General features: G+C 46.9%; 1 protein-coding gene across 2 annotated transcripts in view; it reads right to left on the reverse strand.

Annotated features, from left to right (window-relative positions):
- The window catches only part of LOC126541297 (uncharacterized), a 149,272-nt gene that overhangs the window by 84,587 nt on the left and 41,268 nt on the right, over positions 1 to 23,417 (reverse strand). Inside the window, exon 1 of one of the 2 annotated variants that reach the window (XM_050188020.2) lies at positions 7,909 to 8,200. The exons of the other annotated variant lie outside the window; for it this stretch is intronic. Coding sequence (XP_050043977.1) covers positions 7,909 to 7,966 — 58 coding nt within the window. The 5' untranslated portion in view covers positions 7,967 to 8,200. Of the gene's footprint in view, positions 1 to 7,908; positions 8,201 to 23,417 lie in introns of those variants that run through there. 2 annotated transcript variants of the gene reach the window in all.

Below are 23,417 nucleotides of genomic sequence, written 5' to 3' on the forward strand. Positions count from 1 at the left end.
CACGACTACAAAAAAAATAAAAATAAAGCTGCAGCAAGAAGCTAAGCTGCGACAGCGAACTACAAGACGACTGACAAGGTACGCGCGACACATTGTTTCTTGTCCAAAGCTTGCGTCTTTCCTCAGCAAAAGTCTACCTGCCTCCTACTTGCTTGCTCTGCGTCTGTTACGCCGTTTCGCAGTTAATGAGACGCATACTTTTGATTTGCATAAAGTAATGAAACGAAACGAGCATTTGAAATATTAAAAATGCAAGAAAAATGAGATAACTAATAACTTACCTGGCGCGCTAGACATATTGAAACATGAAACCACATGCGCGATTGAATGAATGTTGTACTTCAGAATATTTTGCACTGAGCAGCCGTGTGTACAGTATACGGAGATACGGCGCGGCTTCTCACTCCAACGATCGTTCCAGTCCAAAGAGCAGCTTTACGGCGTGTCAATGTTCGCCGAGTGCGATCCGCGTGCAAAAAATTGATTTTATATTAACTTAACGCAAGTTCAGGATTTCTTTCATTACGGTTGTTACAACGCAGCTGTCGCGCTGGGGTTAAACCAGAACGCTCGGAAACAGCGCTACGACTTTGCGCGTCAACAGGCCACCGGAAACGGCGCCCCGATCTTTTCTTTCCTTTGAATCTTTTATTGATAGCCATCGGGCTTATACGTGGAAAACGCAGGACACAAAGGGCTGGTACACAGTCGTTGTACCTCGGGCGTTTAATTGACTCAACGACCCAGGACCCCCTGTAAGTGAAGCCATGTGCACTTGTTTTCGTAACCGCTGCGAACAAGAGCGGACGCGAAAGGGTTAATGCTCAGGCTTCCGTTAATAAAGTATATATACATCCGAATCATTGCTGAAAAACACGAATGATGTACGAAAACTGCTTTCGAGCGTGCAGAAATGCAATGCTTGTAATGTGGCTCTGTATATTTCATCCTTTCAGCTCGGTGTACTGTTGAACGGTGTATATTCTGCCTGCAAATGTTTTGCGCAAACCCGTTTCCGGAGCTCTTTGGCTTCATTTAATGGCAAGCGTGGTTTAAACGACGGGGCGGAAGGCTTGCAGCCGACGCATCGTGAAAACGGACCCAATGAATTGCTCGAATGTAAAGACAGCTTGGCGTGATTATAGATAAGAACAAATCGTGCGGCGTCATGCCATGCCTTTTTTTACTCTGTAGATTTGTATCAGAATTTTTATGCGACAATGGAAAAAATACATGTGGGGAAAGGAGTCGACCTCAGTTTAATGTGATAAAGTGTTCTATCATTGTAAAACTAACAAACAAGAAAGAAAGAAAGGCCAGCTGCGAGCCTTATGAAAAGAGCGCATCTTGCTTTGAAAAAGTTTTTTTAGACGACACTAATGTTTTGGGGAAATATTAAGTTTCAGGCGTTCCTAATACGCTAAATGAGTAACATAAATGTTGTTCTGGGTTCACAATTGATTTATGTGGTAATAGTATTTTTTACGCAATGTGTATAATTTTGTTGTGTACTTGCAGTGTAATAGCATGTGTTATGTGTTTTGGCTTTTCAAAATATCTGATTTTAAATATGCGTATATGAACTGAACTCATGTACGAAACTTTGCGATTCATGTACTGTTGGACTGTATAGTTATTATTTATCTGGTGTTCTACTGAGTGTCATTTATTGTGTCACTATATTCTCCCTTTTTACACAAGTTTGTTTCCTTTGCCAAGTGACACGGAGTACCGGTGCCACCATCAAGGCGCCAACCTCTCCTAATATTCATTTCAATAAAAAAAAAATATTATATATGAATCGACAAGAACATATATAACGCAATATCGCGATTTGAAGATTTTACAACTTCGAATCGGACTTCTGACGCACAAATTAAAATATTGTCACAGTGTAGTGACGGTGAGGGACGACACAGTTTCAAAACTGCGAGGTACAAACTTATGTCTTTGTTGGGCGAACTTGTGCCCAGCAAACACACGTAACGCTCAAGCACAACGATAGCGGCGATCGTCGAAAATCGGTTCTTCGGGTCAAGCGCGTCGGCTTCTATAGACGAGTCCTCAAAGGTTCCAGCGTAATCGCTAGTGCCCGCGTGCCTTCCAGAAAATACTACAAGACAATACGTGTCGCACGTTCAATCTGATTACGTAAGTTGGAAAAATTCAGCGCAACCACCCAGGACAACCCACAAAGAAGAGATAAGACAAACACTGGCGTTGTCGTGCCAGTGCTTGTCTCGTCTCTTCCTGGTGGGTTGTCCAGTGTGTTTGCACTGAATTTTTTCACCTTAAAAATACTGTGTACTAACAAGCCCCAACCGAATGTTTGCTGATTACGTAAGGCTCGGCGTGAACGTACGCAACAGATAGTATCAATGATAACATTGGAGTAAGTTTCAAATATTGCCGGCGAGTCTTTCGGCGAGCGATAACATTAGTTAGCGGAGGAAGTGCAGCCCTCGGAAAAAGGAGAAATAAGTACACGTGTCAACGTTGTACCTCTTCATTGTTAAAATATTCATCCGGAATTTCTCAGAAGTTTTTATGAAGGTTCAGGCAGCGTCAGCTCCTTGCGAAAAGTAAGACAGAAAATTGTTATCAAGAGGTATACCCCGGTCAATTAGGCGCTATTCAGCACATTGCTAGCGTCATTTAAATTGATGTGTAGATGCTAAAGCTTTAACTAATGACAAAAGATGTGCGATGTTTGTATTTTATTACTGCATAGCGTTTCTAAATTAGAGGCTACATTTACCGTAATCCTTGAAGCTGCCTGGAACCCAAAAGGTACAAATTGCAAGCAAAAGGTTTAAAAACAAGTTAAAACATAAACCAAGGTTGGACACCGCGAACTATTTACGAGCATTCGCCGAATCACCTCCGAGAACAACTATTTCTGAACTACGAAGCGTATTGCGTGATGTTGCTCCAGCACTATTAAGGACAAAAACTAGTTTCAATTTATTCCCGCATCATGACGAAAATTTTCAAAGACACAGAAATGTCAAATTTGGAGCTGGCCATGCTAAATAAGACGCCAGTGCACTCACCGACAGCACAGAGCCACGATTATTGGACTCTGCTGCACTACCACGACCAGCTGTGATCGCTGGGCACGTGAAAACGGACACCACAGAGCACTGCTTTAATTCATGCACAACATCAGCCTTACAGCGCACATATATAACAGACACCAAACATTGCGCCTTAAGACAAATCTAAATTGAAAAATAAATAAAGATAGAGTTGATTGAGTAGAGAATTGATTGCACACTTCGGGCACGCATGGCGTAAATTGGACGGTAAATAAGACGCAAGCAAAGCAACGTGAACAGAACTCCTCTCCGTACATATTGGCCGCATTCAAATGCAAAGCCTTAAACGACACGAACCTCATCAGCCACTTGGCGACCAAACCGGGGTTCGGGCGCACGACAAATGGAGCATATTTAGTTCAGTAAATTCTGGAGTTCTACGTGGCAAAACCACGACCTGATCTTGAGGCAGGCCTTATAGTGGGCGACTCTGGATTAAACTTTGACCACCCATGGGGTTCTTTAACGTCTGCCCAACGCACGCGGGGGTACGCAGTGGTGCGTCAGCCACGTGTGTTGACGCTGTCATCCTAAGCCAAAAAGACAGTTGAGAACAAAAGAAAGAAAATGCGATGTGAAGTTAGTGCGACGATATTCAATAGCTTCTGCGAGACGGATGCATTGTATAACGAAAGTGCGGCAATTCAGATAATACATGAAATGCACTACAATGAGCGATCAGATAAGGTACCAGTAAGCTATCGGAGCAACAGAGACGAAGGAACCTTCTACATCATACAATACATTGCCCATCGCTGCTTTTGAGAATATTCAGTGCAAGCACGGCATAATACCCTGAGGAAGCAGCAGGAGTATCAGAGCAAACGGCTCTTTCAAGTCATCTACGGAGGTACACGACGCACACGGCTATATAGCCTGTATTTTCACACCATAAGAATGGCACAATTACTTATTTCGCAATCTCGCTAAAGAGCGGTTGCAAGCGAGATGAAAACGTCGTTTCTAAGAACTTAAAATATTTCTAGCTGATGGTATTTCGTTGCATAACGCGCGCCGCTCTAAAACCTGTTCAATGAGAACGGCATGAATGTACGACGCGCCAAAGGGAAAATTGCTTAAGACTTGGAAGCAGTTAAGAACCGAGTATTTAACATTGTTGTGCTGTGTTCCGTTCCGTGTGTTCTGCAGGGGCAACCTTCTGATGAGTTTCGGTTGAGCCATGTCAGGAGCAGTTCTTGTTAATACTGATGTCTCGTGAGCCTCATGCAGTAGCTTGATTGATCAACGAATAGGGGTTCAAAACAAACAAACAAACAAGCAAGTGAACAAATAAACGTAGAAACAAAAACTACACAAGGGTTATTCGGCTCGGCTCTTGTCTAGCGTTCTTCACAATGGAGAAATGATTCTATATTGCTCTAGCATTGGCTTTACGTCTCTAAGTGCGTATTTATTGGCTCTGAATTATACGTGCTCTATTAATATAAAATAAAAATATGCTATAGTAGCGCCTCGTATAGCAATTCTTTGTAGGTGTTCCTAAACATCTTTTTACGAGCAGAAACTTTACCAAAAATTCAATACCAGCGTTTTCCGTAGTATACGTTCAGAAGTCACCTTAAAATTGTAAATAAAAAACCCGAAAAATATCACCACCCATGCACTCCGTACAGATGCTTAACCGGCGAAGCTGAAACGTGCGGCCCCGGTGTTTATCACTGGGTTAATTCCTACAGTTTATTAAACGCGTCGACTTGGTAGGCTGCCGGATCCTCGGTAGGCAGTTGCTGCTTACGCTCGACTGCACGATCCTGTTCTTGTGCACGCGCTGCAGCATCAGCAAGGCGTAGACGAGCTCGATTCCGATTATGCTCACGGCGTTGCTGACCGAAAGCTGCCTGCTCCTCGGGAATACGTATGACTAAAGCCCCTTAAACTTCGTAAAGTAGTGCCACACTTTGAAGAATGCCTCTGGCCGAGGCCGACGCCGCGTCGCTATTGGCCTAATAGCATCACGTGGGCCCTCGCGCCGTGCATCAGCGCCATTTTTGCTCGAGAAGCGTCCACGGAGTGGCGAGGAGCGCATGTTGGCGGCGTTGCTACGCTCGAGCAGTGTAGGCGGCACCACGGTCGAGGAGGGAGCGTGAAAGAGGGGAGAAACACGGAGAGGTGAAGGCGGAGGAGGAGAGTGTCGCTACTTTACGAAGTTTAAGGGGTTTTACGTATGACGCGTGGCCTACCCATTCCGGAGCCAGAGTGAAACTGCTGCTCGCGCGCTCGGCTGTGACGGAGAGCAACAACGTCACTAGGGCGCAGCCAATCGCGCGCTTCTCTTTCTCTTCTTTTTTTCGCGCATGCGCATGGAGTTGCCCCGGAGGAGTTTTCGGCGTACAGGCGACAGATGGACGGACGAATCGGCTAGCCATATGCAGCTTCCCTGTAAAAACCGCCACTGCAACGGCAGATTGGTATCCCGAAACACACACACACACACACATATTCAGTTAGATATCATTATCACTCATGCTCGTGCGATTCACTAAGAGATGCCACAAGCCTGACGATGCTTTTATAAGCAATCTTCGCCCTTGTACGTGTGGCGCTTTCTATTTGAACGCTAGCATGAATTCACAAAGTTAGTAATCGATGTTCCTGCGTTCGTGCCGACTGGTGGTGCATTGCAAAGCTCTCACTCAGTCGCCAAACGATCTTTCTCGCAGAGACTCGGCCTATAATGAAGCGCCAGATATTTTCAATACTTAGAGTTGCCCCAATAGCATTGTTACACCGTGCAGGTGTTGTGAATCCTATTTGTTCCGTATTGTGGTTTCGCGTTGAGCTTATTCATGTGAGCCGTCATAGGTATACACAATACGCTTAGTCTTCGAGCCTGCTTGTTGCTGGCATGGCCTGGAACGCTTGGACACCTGGAACGACTCGACTTCTTTTCCAAGAAGATGTTATGTTCTCAGTACATGTAGAGAAAAGCAACAGAGCCTTACGAGGTATGCACGGTCGAAATCCTATATGCTATAATGTGTAATGTTTCACTACACAAACCTTACAAAAAAATTAAATTCTGCTGTTTTACGTGCCAAAATCACGATTTGATTACAAGGCAGGCTGCAGTGAGGAACTCCGGGTTAATTTTGACCTCCTGGGATTCCTTAACGTGCGCCATATGTACGGTACACCGGCGTTTCTGCATTTCACCCCCATCGAAATGCCGCCGCCGTGGTCGGAATTCAATCCTGTGCCCGAGAGTGCGGCATCGAAGCGCGACGCCACCACGGGGGGTTTGTGACAAACCTTGGAAATGCTTGAATAACAGTCCCTGGACTCTCGTACAGTACATGTACGTCCCTGCAACAGACGATCAGCCGAGAGATAATGAAAAAGAAGTTACATCCGCGAGTACGTTTGCCAAATAATGGCTGCGTTTCAATTCAGTCGAGCACTATCGTTAGCCTAATTTTATTACCAAGAAGATAGCTTCGAGCACATTTGGAATGTGTCCTGGCGACTTCACGACACTTCCCGCCAACGAAAAAAATTTAAAAAAGGAAAGAAAGAGAAAACTAAGGAAAGCACGTGTTGTCGCTGTACTTTATCATTTTGCGTGTGCGAAGCCACCGAAGATACAACTTATATCTTACAATGAGTGCATAAAAAAGCGTGCTGAGTACTAAATTTTCTGGTGTGCGGAGGATCTTCTCGTCCAGTTTGCAAGTATTCTGGTCAGCCTCGCTATCGCGTTTGGGCAGCAGAGCAGCCGTCATCGTTTTTTACTTCGATGTTGGAAAGAGACTTCTAGACGCTCGTTGTCCGCTTAGCTGTCTAGTGAGCCATCAACATCGAGTATCGGAACTCAGCTAATGGAGCAGACTCTAAGCTTATCTGCCTTCTAACCCCGTGACCATCCACTCGATACGCCCGCCCCTACCATGTCGCAATTCGGTTCCGCAAACTTGGCATGTTACCAGTTTTCCCACGTAGAACGTATATTTAACTATTTTGCGCAAGTATAGACAGTTCTAATTCTCTAGCTGAAGTTATCAGAAAGGGCTAAGTATCTTCTCGGGTAAAGTCACATAAGTTGTAATTTCGCGACCTACCTGAGTGCATTTCCAAAATGTGCATTTAGATTAACTGACAAAACGTTTTGTTCAATACACGAGTAGCAAAAGCCTGCATGCTATGTTTGCCCAGAAGCAAACCAGCACGAAAGATGACAATCCGCATCAGCCACCTTCCGCAAATAAAAACGCTTGTCATCTCACCACTGTCCCTTCCCTGAGCCCCCCCAAGTTAAAAAAAATAATAGTAGCATAGCACGCTGCAGGTGGTCTTCGTAAAAAATCGTTGATTTAGGCACGTATGTATCATTCATTCGACGATCACATTTCCCGGCAAAGATGGCCAGTTGCTCTTCCAGTTGTAATTGAGCTGGCGCAACTAATTGACCCGACGTTGAATTCAATTTCTTCCTTGCTTTGCTGACCGCTTCGCTTTAGATCATTTTATCATATCTAAATCTAAATGTCTAAGTGCTTTCCGGAAGTAATTCTGTCATAAATGGACTCGCTGTGAAGAGAAACTGCTCGCTGCGTGTATCTCGGCTACACATTGTGGACGAAGTAAACACCTAATTTCATAATCAAAACGATAACGACGTACGCACACTGCGAGCCCAACGGCACGCGCTTCGACTAACGCTGCACAAAACGGCGCAACCACCCGGACCACGACAACGGAGTTAAGGGACTCTCGCAATAGGTCGCTAGGAGACGCGCCGACAAAAAGCAAAACGCGTCAGCCTCGCAGCGAAGAAGGAAGTGACGGGGCTCACCTTCGGGAGCCAACGGAGGCCAGTCAGGTTTTCCGAAGTAGCGTATTTCCGGACTCATTCTCCTGCGCCCCGCCGGCCTCTGCAGCTCGGTGTACACGCTATACGGTTAGCACAGCTCTTTCAACCGAGCGCGCCGCCGCCTGCAGTGCGCGCTAATTGGCGAAATTGGCTTTTTTCAACGTCCGAGGCTCGTCGCATAAGCGCGTGCAGACCCGCTCACAGCGACGCGCGGCGTCACTTTCGACGCCGACGCGCGCGCGCGCACAGGTGCACGCACAGCGTGCTCAGCGAAAGCCGCAGCGTATATGCGCCCCACTCGCGCTGAGGAGACGTCACAAACATCTGTGCATGGAGACCGCGCGGTCGCGAGCATAATACGGGCACTGCTGTTCGGGCGAGCGCCGCGAGCGAGCTGTGCGCCTTTGTTAATACTTTGTGTACACGGACGCGACATGAGAGGAAAAGTAATTGCCGCGCGCTCTGCAAGTGCATATATATATATATATATATATATATATAAGTGATCTTGTTTCTCTTATACATTGGTGCCTTTGGTATGTGTTTTCGCGAGCTCTGTTCGGCGTTCATTCAGAGAATGCGACCCTTGACTGGCGCGCGTCGTTAATTGGCGCGTCAATATTGCTCTTAGATAGGAAACGACGCAACATTCTCTCTTCATTACCTGTTCGCGTGTTATCCGCGCTTGCGGCGCTAATTTCCCTCTCGTCTTCCGCTAATACGCTTATCGCCGAGATCGTTGCAAAATTCCGCTCCTTTCAGTGCCGCAGTGCGTGGGCACGTATATACCCCTTCTCGCAGAGACTGGCCATTTTGTTACACGTAGTCGATATTCCCGAGCTCCAAGTGAAACGCTTCATTGTCATCATTTGCAAGTATGCGTATAAGCCGTAATAAGCAGCAAACTTTAAAGGGACGCAGCAGAGAAAGAGAATTTGAGCTGCAATAGTGCAACTACCCTTGTACAAAAAGAAAGAAAAAAAAGCTCTCTCTTTTCCGCGAGACAAGCCCTCGAAAAGCCAGAAAAACACAAGAATTACAGTAAGAAGAGCGGCGACCTGGCCTTGAAGCTTCTACACCAACTCGCAATGACGTTATGGATCTCAACATCCTCGGCCCGGGCCTAATCACCGCCACCAATAGATATAAGGCCTGTGCACTCCGATCCACGACGATGGCCTTGCTACCTGGCCGGACTGCCATAGAATCTGTAATGGGGATGCTCCCGAGTATACGCGGAATTTTGACGTCACGCTGGGCACACTGGGCTTGACGATGGGAATTTCTGGCCTAGTATAACATAACGGCACAAAGCAGAGTGCACAGGCATTGTGTTACCTAGGTGACGTTGGCCAACAATTTAACATCTTATCGATAAACACGGACGACATTGTACATGTACTAAAAGAGCCAGCGACTGAAATTAGCGATACGTTTCGAAAAATTTTGCTGAGACGACCCAAATACTAAAGTTATGCTTTGAAAACCGAAACCTCACAATGACGCGCCTGCGTCGGGATTACGGCGTAGAATTAAAAAAAAATGAAACTGACTGTCATTATCGTCGGATAATCGGTCTCTTATGGCGTGACGATCGAAAATAGAGTTTGAAAGAATACTTTATCAGTTTGGAGTGATTTAGTTTTTCCATTTTAGTGTCTCGTGGCTAAGTGTACTCACTATGCGACTCTGCACTGCATGCTACCTGTGCGGAATATTGAGCGAACTTGTTTAGGCGTGCATATTTTATAATCCCCCCCCCCCCCCTCCGATTAGAGAATTTTAGCCTGGCTGCATTACCGTATGGAAAGCGCCTGTCCGTAAAGTAAATCTTTCGTGCCCGCAAGACGGCGACAATATACAGGCAGAGCACTAGGCTAGTGTGCAATGTAATTTCCTTTGTCTTAACCCTCGTTTGTTTGATGACTGCAGAAAACTAAACGCAATAACGCATTAGCTGAAATTGTGGGATGAAATTGCACATGAGAAACCCGAGAAATCGCGCCCGGGGAGAGGAGCGTAAACTTTTATTTTCAAATCAACAAGATTTGAGTCCGGCGTCTTTTTAGTGGGTATGGGCACCCGCCGCGGACGCGGTTCCGAGACCTTGTCTCGAAGCGGCTTCCTCGGCTCGCTGGACGGCCCAGAGTTGTGCTGTCAGGTTCGAGCTGAGCAGTGCGGTCTTCCAGCGCGAGTGGAGGCTTGTGGTGGAAGAGACGGAGGGGTCGGCACTGCCCGACTTGTTTGTTAAGTCCCGACACTCCCATAACATGTGATTTAGTGTGGTAACCTCGCCACATGATGTGCATCTGTTTGTAGTATACATGTCTGGATACATGGCGTGCATGAGTCTGGGGTTTCTGTAAGAGTCTGTTTGTAATTGTCTGAAGTGTACTGCTTGCGTCATGTCTAACCTAGCGTGAGGGAATAGGTATATGCGTCTTTGTAATTGGCACGGGGAGAGCAATTTTTTGAATTGAGAATGACGCTGTCACCGGTTTCACGCACTCATAATCTTTGAAAAACAACTTATATACACACGACTATATAGATAGCAGGCTCATGCTATCTGTAACTCCACCTTTCCGGCTAAAGTTTTGTTGTCGGTTAGTTAAGGGAATAATATTTCTCATGTTAGCTTCACGCGTGAGATCCTGCATGAAATCTTGCGTGCAAGAATATACAGAGGGTCTCAGAACAATTTTTTTCTTCTTCATATCTGCATTCTGAAATATGCAAACACGCTTTCAAGAGATACACTGGTGTTGTATCTCCTTATGTTGCCTTCCCTATATGCTGAGCTAGAGCATTCGATTCGTTTTTCAGGCTCATGGCTAGTCTTTTCACACATTCTCAAGCAATCACGTACTTTTCGAGGAATAGCTTCGATTCCTTATACGACCAGAATTTGCATCTCACACAAGGCACGTCCTAACCACCAGGTAGCAAGACAATCATAGCATATGCTGTCATACAGAGTAACATGCTCATTATCGTAGTTTTCTTAATTCTTGTAGATATCTTGAATGTTTGCCTTTAATACGGCGTTGCCTTGCGATAGGAACGCATCTGACCGCTTCTTCTGGTTGCTTCTTATAAACTTCCTCTTCTCATTAAGTATTGCCTAACCTTTACAGCATGCGCTGACGTAGCACGCTTGCTCCTTGTTTTTTACTTAAAGCTCTTTCATCGAAAGCCCTCTCAGCTTCGCCAGTACACCGATGGGAAATGCCGTGAACTTAGAGAACTTTTAACTGCTTGTCGTCATACAGAGGCGGCAGGAATGCCCGCAGATTCTGCGACCGCTGAGATAACGCGAACTTCTAAAACCAAGAAACATGCGAGCACTACAATGCACGCAAGATGCGAGGAGTCAATAGTTATTACCGAGGCTGGATTACGATACGACACGCAGCTATAGATGACTCGGTGGAATGTATTTTGCAGAGAGCTGATACCATTATTAATCCGCAAAATGTCGCCAGTCACATTTCTTCACAGGTTCGCGATTAGTCACTTCTTTCCAGGCTTTTTCGTAAAAAAATAACGAGAATAACAAGAAGAATGACGCTATAACGCTATTGAACACATGAGTCAAAGCAGCACAGAGAGCATAGATGCTTTCACGGGAACCTCCCAATAGAGATAGGTATGCTGTATGGTGGAGTGGGGTGCGAAGCGAGAGCGCTGCCCTTCCTCCTCGTTGTTTTAATGGTCCCCGCAGCTCTTACCACACCAAATTGGATTACGCAAGGTACTGCAAAAAAGTTTTATGGCACCAGCACGTAAAAAATAACGAGAATAACAAGAAGAATGACGCTATAACGCTATTGAACACATGAGTCAAAGCAGCACTTCGTCCATATATGCCTCGCGTCTTCTCGCAGCCCATAACCCCATCGCACTCGTGAATAAACTCGCATTTCACACACCGCGGGCAACAAAGGTTCTGGCCTGTACTCGCATCAATCATCAGAGCTTACACCGCGCTCCTCCGTGCATCGTGCCTGCTCGCATGATGTATAAGCGAGAGCGCGCACTAACCCCGCGTGCTTCCAGCAGCTGCCTATGTACGCAGCTTTTGCCACTTCTTTATTGTTATTATATTATCACGCCGGCAAGGGGAGCCGCTCAGGGGGTATCAATTGCGAGACGCGCGGTGAAACAGACGAAATCGGTGGGCGTCTCTCAGTCGCACGAAATTAATGCGGTTTAATTAGGTTTTCCAAGCGGGAGGAGAGGTATAGGTCGCTGGCAGCTGCTCCCGAGTGAGGGGTGGCACGCACGCACGCACACACGCACGAACAAACGATGTGTATACGCGCACGCATCGCACACTTATTACAGACGAGAGCTCGCACATACGACAGAGGCGATGCACGAACAGACGCACGAAAGCGCACCCGGAGCCGCGAAGATGTTTAATGAATACGCGCCGTCGCTGGGCGATGGCGTTCGGCGTAATAATCACTCGGCGCGACCCTGGCCCTCCGCTCGCGGCGTGTCGGCGCGGTTAACGACGCCAGGGGGCGCGTTTATTGTGCCAGCTTTAATGAGAGCCACCTCGGCTTAGGGGAGGGGGGGGGGGATCGAGTGTTGCTCATTACTGGAATGAAGAACCCTCCTGCCAGGATGCCTCGGCCACCATCTACCTTGTGTGGCCATTTCCCTCTCCCTCTCTCTCCTCCCTCTCCTTCATGTTCCCGATGGCCGGGCCCACTAAATCCGTGCAGTGGTAAGCAGCGACACATATTGAGGGAATCAACACTCGCACGTATATAGAGGAAGTAATGCTTAGATATAGAGATATAGAGAGGAACGTAATGCTTGTTCATACTGCGACGATGGCATACTGCGTGCAGATGCACCACGTGTTCAAAGCCAGCGCACGCGGGTTCGATGATTAGGGGTCGCGAGGCCCTTTTTGCACGCCGGTCGGTCTGCTTATTTCGTTCTTCAAAGTAAACCACGCGGAGGATACACTTGCACGCAACGTTGACGAACCAGATGTCCCGAAATAAGGTCGTTTACTTGATCGGCTGGCGCAAGCTTTAGCGCAGCACTGCGTGGTTTTAGTTTCAGTGATACAGAGAGCATAGATGCTTTCACGGGAACCTCCCAATAGAGATAGGTATGCTGTATGGTGGAGTGGGGTGCGAAGCGAGAGCGGTGCCCTTCCTCCTCGTTGTGTTAATGGTCCCCGCAGCTCTTACCACACCAAATTGGATTACGCAAGGTACTGCAAAAAAGTTTTATGGCACCAGCGCGTGCCACGGTGCAACGGCCCTCTCGTTTAGGTCGATCGCGTGCTTCTTCGCGCTGCTGACATCAAGTGTACTTGTTAGCGAGATTCCATAACTTTCCTCGAACGCTTTCGCATCCTTTATACGTCCATTTCAAGAAGAGATTTTATCGCCCGTCGTTGCTTTCGCGCGCAAAGTAACGTGCTGTAAGAGACCGGCAACGAGGTCCAATTACATGCTGTTTTATGCGCGCGCTTACCGCGCCGTTACGGAGGCGTAGCATGCAAGGCCTGCGCCTATGACGTCACTCCCGCGCCGCGAGGGTTCGAAATGCCAGGAATCCAGAGCCACCCGAGAGCATTTGACGCGTCAGTGAACCGAGCGCCGGGAGGGGATAAAATTATAAGCCACAGATGCTTGGACATGCCGTCGAGTCTACTAAATTACTTACTCCCGAATTCAGAAATGCGCCTTGCAACGCGTACTTGACGGTATATTGATGACGCCTGGCATGAACTTGCCCAAGACGCTCGATGCGTTTCCTTCGAGGCGTTCCCGTCAGGTGTTATTGACTAATTTACACCGGAACTTAACCAAGTCAAGCAAGGGCTACAAGTTAAAGCGCATTTCTGAATACGGGGGTTATAGTCTGTCGAAGCCTAACTGTTTCGAGAGAGTGCCTTCCATCGAAGTATATCATTCGAAATGCCGAGCCGTCTGAAAAATCTTGGGAAAGCATACTTTGGGACAAGCCGCAACTGCTCGAAAGGAAGATCCCCTGATCTGCCATGTGCTCCAAAGCCAGAAATTTGGAAGACAGCGAAATGGAGATAACGTCTGTTTTATCTCTTTTTTGTTAACTTGTAACGACAGCAGAAGTAGCTGTGCAATAAGCTTTCATGGAGTGAATAATTAAACTTGAATAAGCAGCCTTTGAAATAATTGCTTTCAGGAGTACATATACATTAACTACTGCGGCACTGCGGCTGGTTAGTTCTCTATAGGCATACTTACTAAGTAGGAATCCTGAGAATAGCAGTAGCATTCGTCCTAAATTCTGTCATAGAATTGATGCTTCGCTTAGTTTTGCTTAGGACTGCGTGACGGAGGCTTCGGGGAAATGATTAACTGAACGGCAATGCATCTTTCTGAATGTTTGGAAGGGATATCTCGGAACTTATGCGAGTCTGATGATTCCATTTAGTGCTTGCGCCCGACTTGAGCACCGAACATAAAAGCAAAGCTAGGTTGAATAAACAGTTTCTAGTGTATACATATGGGGGCTGAAACTGAGGCAGTTTTGTAGAAGACAGTAGCGCTGCCTCTAGGGCTACCCGGCGCCTAAAGAGAAAAGGCGCATCGTCACGCTAATTGGAAAGGAATTAATCAGCACAACCAAATTCTACAAAAACGGCCACAAAGTCGAACGAGCTTAATTTACGAGAGTGATTAGATATGGTTCGCATTAAACGTTACAGGTACCTTGCAGCATCATTTGAAGCATAAAGGTTAATAAGAACGCAAATCATAAAATCAATGTATTGCGCCCCAAAACAAAGTAAGAAGATGCTGGTGGGGCTACGCGGGGATTTTAGAATCCGCAGCCGCATAGATGGTAGCTTGTTTGCAATCACACAGTGTATATGGGGAAACGGACAGACCATTATAAGTAGCCCTCCTGGATGCTGTATATCGACAACCAAAAAATTTGAGGAGTGATTCTACTCTGTGAAGGTGGATGACCAGCGAAGCTGTCGTGCATCACGCAGGGTTAGACAAGGGTACGTGTATTTATTTTCATCATTTGGTAATGCTAGTTACGATAGCTGTGCGATTACTGCGATATGCACTCATTGGTTCGGTTACAACATTATGCAGAATCTTGGCAAAAGTTAAATCGATACACGACCATTGTTGAGTAGCTGAGTGACTTGCATTGCTGTGGCTCTGCAAACCAAAACTCTTTTAGCACAAACTGAGTTAAACATTTCACGTCTGGTTTTTAAATGTCCACATCAAGCCTCCAACGATGATCACGTGGGTAGTGTCATCACGGTTAACCCATGCAAAGTGCGTGGTCATGAACTTCTCGATATCACACTTTGGTAGTGCTGGAGATATATACACAGTGGATATCACAATTCCCTCTTTCATTCGTACGGCACAGACGTCCCCACAGTCGGTGGCGTTGTTCTCTTGTGAGTCAAGGGTGTATGGTTTTGCATGCATACATCTTGTCCTTTGCGCATGTGGCAACGCTTCCAGCTCGCGAGTCCATGCGATGTTCACAAGCAATTCCCGTTTACCCATCAACTTGAAACAATGCATATTGATTTATTATTATTATTATTATTATTATTATTATTATTATTATTATTATTATTATTATTATTATTATTATTATTATTATTATTATTATTATTATTATTATTATTGGCGGAGTGCATGCTTGCTTCACCTCCGCCGTAGGGTCGGCTCGGTTCTGCACTACCTCCGGGATCGTTCCCCATTTTTGCCCAAGGTCACGACAAGCGCATTGGAGAGTAGAGATATACAGCTTCGCTGTAAAATGGCGCCGATTAAGAACGTAACAGCACATATCAGGAAAGGTATGGGGAAGAGTTGCGCTTCATTGCCACTTTTTTTTCATATACACGCAAGCAGAGAAAGAAGGTAGGAGGAATATAACGGCTGGGGTGGAGGAGAGTCTTTCGGATTCAACGTGCGCGGGTGACATTGTTTTATTTGCGGAGAGCTAGAGAGATATTCGGTTTCTTGTACATACTTGTTGGCTAGCAAGGGTTAACACAATGATTCAAATTCGGAGTAATCACAATGGTCAAGTAAAGCAAAACGCCTTAAGCTGAAAAGTGCGAGCACTTCATAGTGACAACCGAAGAGAGGAATATGCAAGTGAGAAGAAAAAAAACAAAATCACGAGGATGTAGGTAAAGCAACGGACAATAACAATATGCCTGTTGTAATTAAACTTAGATCATTATACGTGCACAACAATGACGTAGCAGTAAGTGGGTGGAATGTGTAAGGGGACTCTAGCCGAGATAACGAATGGTAAAAGCACACCTTTAGGCCGCGTGTGATGCGTACAAATCATTAGAAGGCGCATTCCAGTAGGTCACAGTCTTATTCGTGACCTATGGTCTTCGGCAATGGTCATGCAAAGATCGGTGTCACTGAGGAACATAGTTCTCGATATTCTATTCACACGAAGATTGAAGTATTTTATAAGAACCATTTCCACTGACTTCACGATTAACGCGGTTTGCGTTTCTTGTGGAAGTTTCATACGTGTCCACCGTGTTGCACCAAGAGGCTCGATCGCTGTTTGTGACAGTCGCTGTTACAGTGGTGGGAATCAACGATTTCGTTCGCTCACCCACGTAAAGGGGGGCGCCTTCGTGCGGCCATAAGTACGTTTATTTATTTTTTACTTCGTAAGTACGTTTATTTAAGGAAGACAACGGCTCGCGTTTCTCGCCCTAATGACGAAGGCACCCGTCTCGCCTTCCCTGCTATTCGCACGCGGCACGACATTGAGGGCCCGAAGCACGTGGTACAGGAGGATATTCACGGGAGTGCAAAAGAGAAAAGAAGCAAGCAACGAACGTCTCGTTTGGTACCCTACACTGAGAGTAAGAAAAAGGGGGATTAGAAATAATACATATATATATTAGTGCGCGAATAGCATTTCGCACCAGCTGCGAATGTGACTTCGTTCCCAATGTCAGGTCCGGATAACTGATCAGAGTACGTCATGAGCCGAAAGGAGACGACGGGCGTTCTCTCTCTCTCTCTTTTCATCAATCTCGGAAACTGCGACATCGGGCTATGCGCGCAGCATCGCACCACACCGCCTCCTCCGTCTACGCGCGCACTGCCTCCCACACGCACGCAGACACGTACGCAAGTATACATACCTCCTTCACCGCTCGCGCGATGGCGCGCCGCCAAGTCAACTCAACCGCGCAATGGGTGCGCCGAAGCCATTAGAAACGCTAGCTTCCAATTAGCGACCGGAGCCAAAAAACATAAATATTTGCTCCTGCATAAAACACGGCTCTCCTCCTCTTGTTGATTTCCCTCTCTCTCTCGTCGGCCTCGGACCCGGCTCCGTCGCTTTCTTTTTTTTTTTCGGGTTTCGGCCCCATTTAATGGCCAATTTCCATCGGCTTCGTCTTCCGCAGAACGCGAGAACTCCTTTGTGACTCCCTCTACCCAGACCGGCGCTTAATTAACTGCCTCACCATTCTCTCCTTTTGTGCGCCGTTGTTTTTCTGCGTCCGCGCGCAGTTTGTGAATTGGCCGTCGGGTCTCCGGAGGCTCCTGAATGCGATGATGAAGCGAGGCGACCGAGGCGTTTGCCAGTTACTCGGCGGTGGCCGTATTGCCTGCCTTGTAAGTACTTGTACAGGCATGCGCGGCCGTTAGAGTCGTGATTGTCTCGGAGCCGGAATTGCCAAACGCGCTGCAGCAGCAGCCGTGTGTGTCTCTGAACGAAATTAGTTTCGCGCACTCACTTCTGCTCATGTACCAGACAAGGTGGTTGTTTGCGAGCCTTTCTGGCATTTCTCCGTCTCCATTTTTTTTTTGTCCAGACTAAGCTGCGCGTGTATGCGTGAAAAGATGAAACGTATAGTACGCGCTCCTGCAGTCGCTTGCAGTGCAAGTAAGCTTGGCGTTCATACCGCCTATAGTCATCATCATCATCATCATCATAATTTATTTTCCCTTAAGGACCCCTGTCGGGGTATTACATAAGGGCTATTACATTACGTATACATAACTTATTACATAAGTTATGCGTACATTGCACCATCGGTGGGGGTCACTTTTCCCTTAAACAAATATTTGCAACGGTCTATGCTCCCTGTTAACTCTATGAATAACATCGTTTTTATTATCATTATTTTTCTTTTTTTTTTGCTATTTGCCACTTTCTTGCTGATCTCAGTCTTCCTTGCATCACAGTGTTAGGTAGACGTCACACCACTAAGATGAAAGCGTGAAATCGGCAACATCACGTTTACGCGATACTTGTTAAAATAAATAATGAATGCTTTTGCGGCGTTTTGTCAATCTCCATTTTGGAGCTCGACATACGTGGTCGGCATAGAACCTTTATACGAGCCGCTTCGTGAAGGCCTCTATATGACCTCTGCACACACACACACGCACACACACGCACACACACAGATATATATATATATATATATATATATATATATATATATATATATATATATATATAGGTTTCGCAAACAAAGCTTCGCTTTCAAAAGTATATTGAGCACTCGGACTTTTAACAGTGTTGAATAAGTTATCGCACATGTTTAACTCTACATTATAAATTCAGTGTTCGGCAGCTATGACCGAGTCACACTCGCGGATTTGATGCTCATTGTGCACTATACCACCAGAAGCTTGTTCAGTGAGAAGGTTGTTCGCGTCGAATAACAGTCGAAGCCAGCCGCAGATATGAATAATTTGCAGTTCAGCTGGGCGGAGGCAGAGAGAGAGAGAAGGAAAATTAAAGGTATTATAGTTAATGAGAACTGAGTCCGATTGGCTACACTGCAGTACGAAAAAAAGAAAGGGTAAGAAAATATGTAGGGAAGTAGAAAGCTCAAGAGCTGATGATGTGCACTGGAGTCGCCGACGTATTGGAACTCCCAGCATTTTGTCACAGTAGATTGCTATAGTTTCAATCTTCGCCTACGAGCTCGGAAAGTTCAACGGTTATGGATTTCAATGAAGTTCCAGTGTATCCATGTGACACCGATATCGCCCGACACCAAGCTCTCGACTACAGCATTGCTCGAACAACGCGTACTAACGCTAGGTACTTGTTAATTAAATTAGTTTTCCATCGCGAAGCTGCGGAGTGGACGCCGTAGTGGAGGACTCCGGACAAGCTTTGATGAACTGTGGGCCATTAAAGTGCATGCAACCTAAGTCGTCTAAACCTGCAATGCTCAAAGACAGTTTTACATAAAGCAAGACTAGAACACATTTTCACCTTTATTTCTGCCCATGAAAAGTGCACTTGGGCAAAAAATAAAATAAGAAACGATGAAAGATTGGAGTAGAAACATTAGTATTCATTAGTATATACTTAATTCATTATTGGTTTGCTAAAAATAACTAAAAGCTCGCTCCAGCGTAACCAAAGCGCTGCTATGTGCTATGTGGTGAGCTTCCCGAGCTTAAATCAGTATTTCGAGGTACCAAACAGCGCATAGCAAAACCGATACATTGGCTAGTACAGGACTAAGCACATGAGCATGTCGACATTCGAGCAATCGCAGTGCCTTCTATTTTCACCACAACGGGCACTTTGCAGGGCAACAAAGCATGAATGATTTCTTCATTCGCCATCCTTCAATATACTTCGTTCCAATTTGACGTCCTTAAAGACCAGCAACGAGCTGATGATAGAGCAAGTTAGCGAAACGACTTAGGAAAGCTTACTTCTGCAAAACAACGCTATTCATTCAGTTGCACCGCGGCGAGCAATATCTTTACAGTACAAAGAAATATTTCTCAACGCGAGCAAAGGTCAGCCCAATGGAGTCTTGGTACGTTATATCGTTCTGGGTTAATGCTGTATCGGCGCACTGGCAGCACAATAAGCTTGATAGCTCCGAACACTATAAAAAGGTGCAAAAGCAACAAGGCAAAGCTTCAGCTATAAGAAGTGCAGTTTTAATGTATGTGATTTGTTGAGTACTGTGCCCATGGCGTGAAACATCTATTACGGACTAAGATAAAGCTCACTGACCATCCGCAAACAAATCCATAACCAGACTTACCTCATAATTCAATTTTTTTGTCACCGCCATAATATTATGATTCTTCAATAACACTACAGTTGTTCCGCCATGCAGGCGCGTATGCTCTTTGCGTTTTGAATAAACAGTTTTCACATGACGTCATGGACGCAGCTTCTAATCATGGTAGTGCCCAAACATGGCGGACACAGTGACGTCAGTCTGCCATATTATCGCGCGTACGTTGTCGCGCTTTTTAAAATGGCTGTTTTCACCGGATTATCACTGATATCGATTTGTCGCTCGGCGCCTGTCGTCCTGTAGCATTTCTTGTTAACGCATCGTCTCGACGTGCTACTATCCAAAGATGGCGGCCACGAGGGCGTGAATGCAAACCATCTATTGCACCATCTACAATTATCCTTGTCGCTAGCTCTGCCCCGCTACTGCTCAGTGTTGTGTGAATCTTTGTTCTTTTTTTTTGTCTTCTTTCTTTCGTTGTTGTTTCTTGCTTTTTCTACGGAGAAGTCAGCCCACTCTCTTGGCGATAGGTTTCCTGCAGATGTTTCCCATCTTATTATAGAAAAAGGACTAAAAGAAAAAAAAAAGAAACTCTTTTTCCACAGGTGTCGCCTTAAGCTGGCGAAGAAGTGCTCTGGTGAGTGCGTAGTTCGCTTTCTGAATTCAACATACGCACCTGTCAGAGCTCCGTACGATTATACACACAGAAAAACAAAGGGCATCTTGCTGCTTGACGATAAAAAAAAGAAATTTTTGTTGTCATGACTTGCAGAGCGCAGCTGCAGCTCGTGAAACTATATCTTCGCCAGCGTGTATTGAATGCTCGGGCATCGTTTCTCTCTATCTCCCTCTTTTCTTTTTTTTCCCGTCAGTGCATTGTTAACATGGTTTGAGTGTACGATACCGGAGGGCACGGACGTATTTGATGACCCCGTTGATAGTCAGCGCGATTCAAGTGACCGAAGCTAATTTCATTCTTTATATGAGCGAGTGATTACATTTTTCTGTGAATGCGAATGAGCTTCGATAAACACAATCAGATCAGCAATCACATAGAATTTCCGTGAACAAGGATATTAAATATCCACGTTGTTACGAAGCCTCGTCTAATGCTGCAGTGTCCCGCCATTGGCCTTTACATGTCTGCGTTTGTTATAAACCAATTGTTTCGCGATGCAGACTTTGAAGTGCATCGTCGATGTGGGCGTAAAGTTAATAGATTTATCGTGACCAATGACAGATTCGAAGTAACAACGCCACAATTTAGTCTTTCTGTTTTCCCTTCTTGATAAAGAGACAGAGAGCCTGCTCCTGTGGGATATTAGAAACTCTGGCTGCGTGTTCTAATGGTTTGACAATATGGCGGAATTTCACAAAGTCCGGAGTAGCCGTCCCCCCCCCCCCCCCTCATTTCCGTTCCCGCGTTGAGAATTGTTGAACCTCTCGGGTGCCTTACCACAGGGAGTTATGTCCCAGAAAAGAATGTTTTGGATGTGACGTCACCACTTCAAGGCGGCCGGGCCATTTGGTTAGCTTTGGTAGATGTATCGAGGGAAAATTACTGATGGCGAGTGTTATGGGACAGCCTTCTGTAGTATACGGGGTACATATGAAAGGCGATGGCTGGCCTTGCACTTTAAACCGATCGACGGCCGTGGTGCTTCCTTGTCAACACCACCCCCTCACCTTATTGCTTCAGTAAAGATTTGCGCCTACCACTTGGTTATAAACAAAAGCGCTATAGCAAGTCGACGATGGTGCAGGGTGTGCTCAGACTCTCCTCCGTGAAACTGCCATTGCAAAGGCAGGCGCACGAACTTCGATCAAGCGTAAAAAGGCGTGGAGCGGCCGTGCACCACACGCACGGCCGGAGGAAAGCGTGGGGAGGTGGAGGGCGGAAGCGGTCGGGGGGGGGGGGGAGGGGGGGGCGTAACGAGGCTGAATGACAACCGGCAGCCCTGCGGGTCACGCGCGTATTCCGGCCGGCCGCATACGACGCCGCGGCGGAGTCGAGAGATTAAATAATGACCGGCTGCCGACCGGGAGATGTCCGCGGCGCTCTGTGTGGCCCGGATTCTCTGCAGCCGCAAACGCACGCCAAAGCAGACCCCAGTCGCGGCGGCGCCCGTGGTAGCATTTACTTAAAATCACCGCGTGCGCAAAAGTTGCCGTGTGCGCGACCGCACGAGAGACGGAGAGGGCAAGCTGGCGCGTGACGCTCTGATGGCTATGTGTCACCGCCGTCCGTAGCCGCGATCGGATAGCGCCGTGACCCGGCGGGGCCATATTGGCACTGAACCCTGCGGGTCACCGCTAACCAGGATCTCGCTGCTGCCCATTATCCCATCGCAGAGCCGAAGAAAACCAGCGGGCCACATCTGCTGCCGCCGCATGGAAATGTACTACGCGACGCTCGCCCGCACGTATCGGGAAGTGCAGAGCACGCGCGTCAAGCAAGCAAGCGCGGAAAGAAAGAGATGGCGAGATAGGAGCATTTCTTGCAAGTCACCGATTCTCTATTTCTCTCTCTTTTTATTTGCTTTCCTTCCATCCGACCGCTCGGATTCGCTCCGTGTGGCGGCCGTAATTGCTCCTTGCAAAACCCTTCGGACCTGCGACTTCGTGCGTTTGTGTGCATTCGCGCTGTGCGCATGCCGCACGCACTGCCGGTTGCGCGAGGCGCCGGTGGTACGTGGGTGTCTGCACGAGGCGCAATGACCCGCGCAGCGCGGGCACGATCGTGAACGCGCGCCTGCGCGCACACGCAGTCGAGTGTACGCAGCACGTATAGGCTCCGGTGCCGCTCGGTGGCAGCAGTTTCGAAAACCGAGTGCTTTTTGGGCCACCGAAAACGCGCGTTCACGCCAAAGAAGGAGCGCGCACGAGTCGCGCATTCGTGACTGCAGTCGGCGCCGCCATGTCCCCGCGCACGTATATCTCCGCGCGCACATCGCTGGTTAGGATGATTGAGCGCATTGACCACGTGAACCCCGGAGTTTCTCCCGCATTCAAAAAACTTCTTGCTGCAGTTAGGACACTGCCTTAGCGCACTTTGAGGAACAGGAGGTCCGAACCTCCTCCTGCCTTCTTCGAAACGTGATATTTTCTGCGGGAACACGGCATCGTTTACCAGCCGTTTGTCAAACGTCCATCAACTCCATTAGAAGGTGTGTGCTGCCCCGAGGCCTCGTTATGCCACCCGAGAGGTGTGGCGCTACCATCTGCAGGTTAGAACTCATATAACACTGCCAAGCGTGGGTTCTTGGGGTTAGCTCTTGATAAACGCACGACCTGATCGCCGCGTGTGAAGAACTTGAACGAACACCTCGATTTATTTGCACACATTGCTACAGTTGAAACGAACTGTTTTCTTCGGATATATCTACGGCTCTCAGCAAATGTCAATCTGCGTCGATGTTCTCTTCCTGCCTTCCTCCCT

The sequence above is a fragment of the Dermacentor andersoni genome, chromosome 2, assembly GCF_023375885.2.
Source record: "Dermacentor andersoni chromosome 2, qqDerAnde1_hic_scaffold, whole genome shotgun sequence".
In the NCBI taxonomy this organism is placed as follows: Eukaryota; Metazoa; Arthropoda; class Arachnida; order Ixodida; family Ixodidae; genus Dermacentor; species Dermacentor andersoni.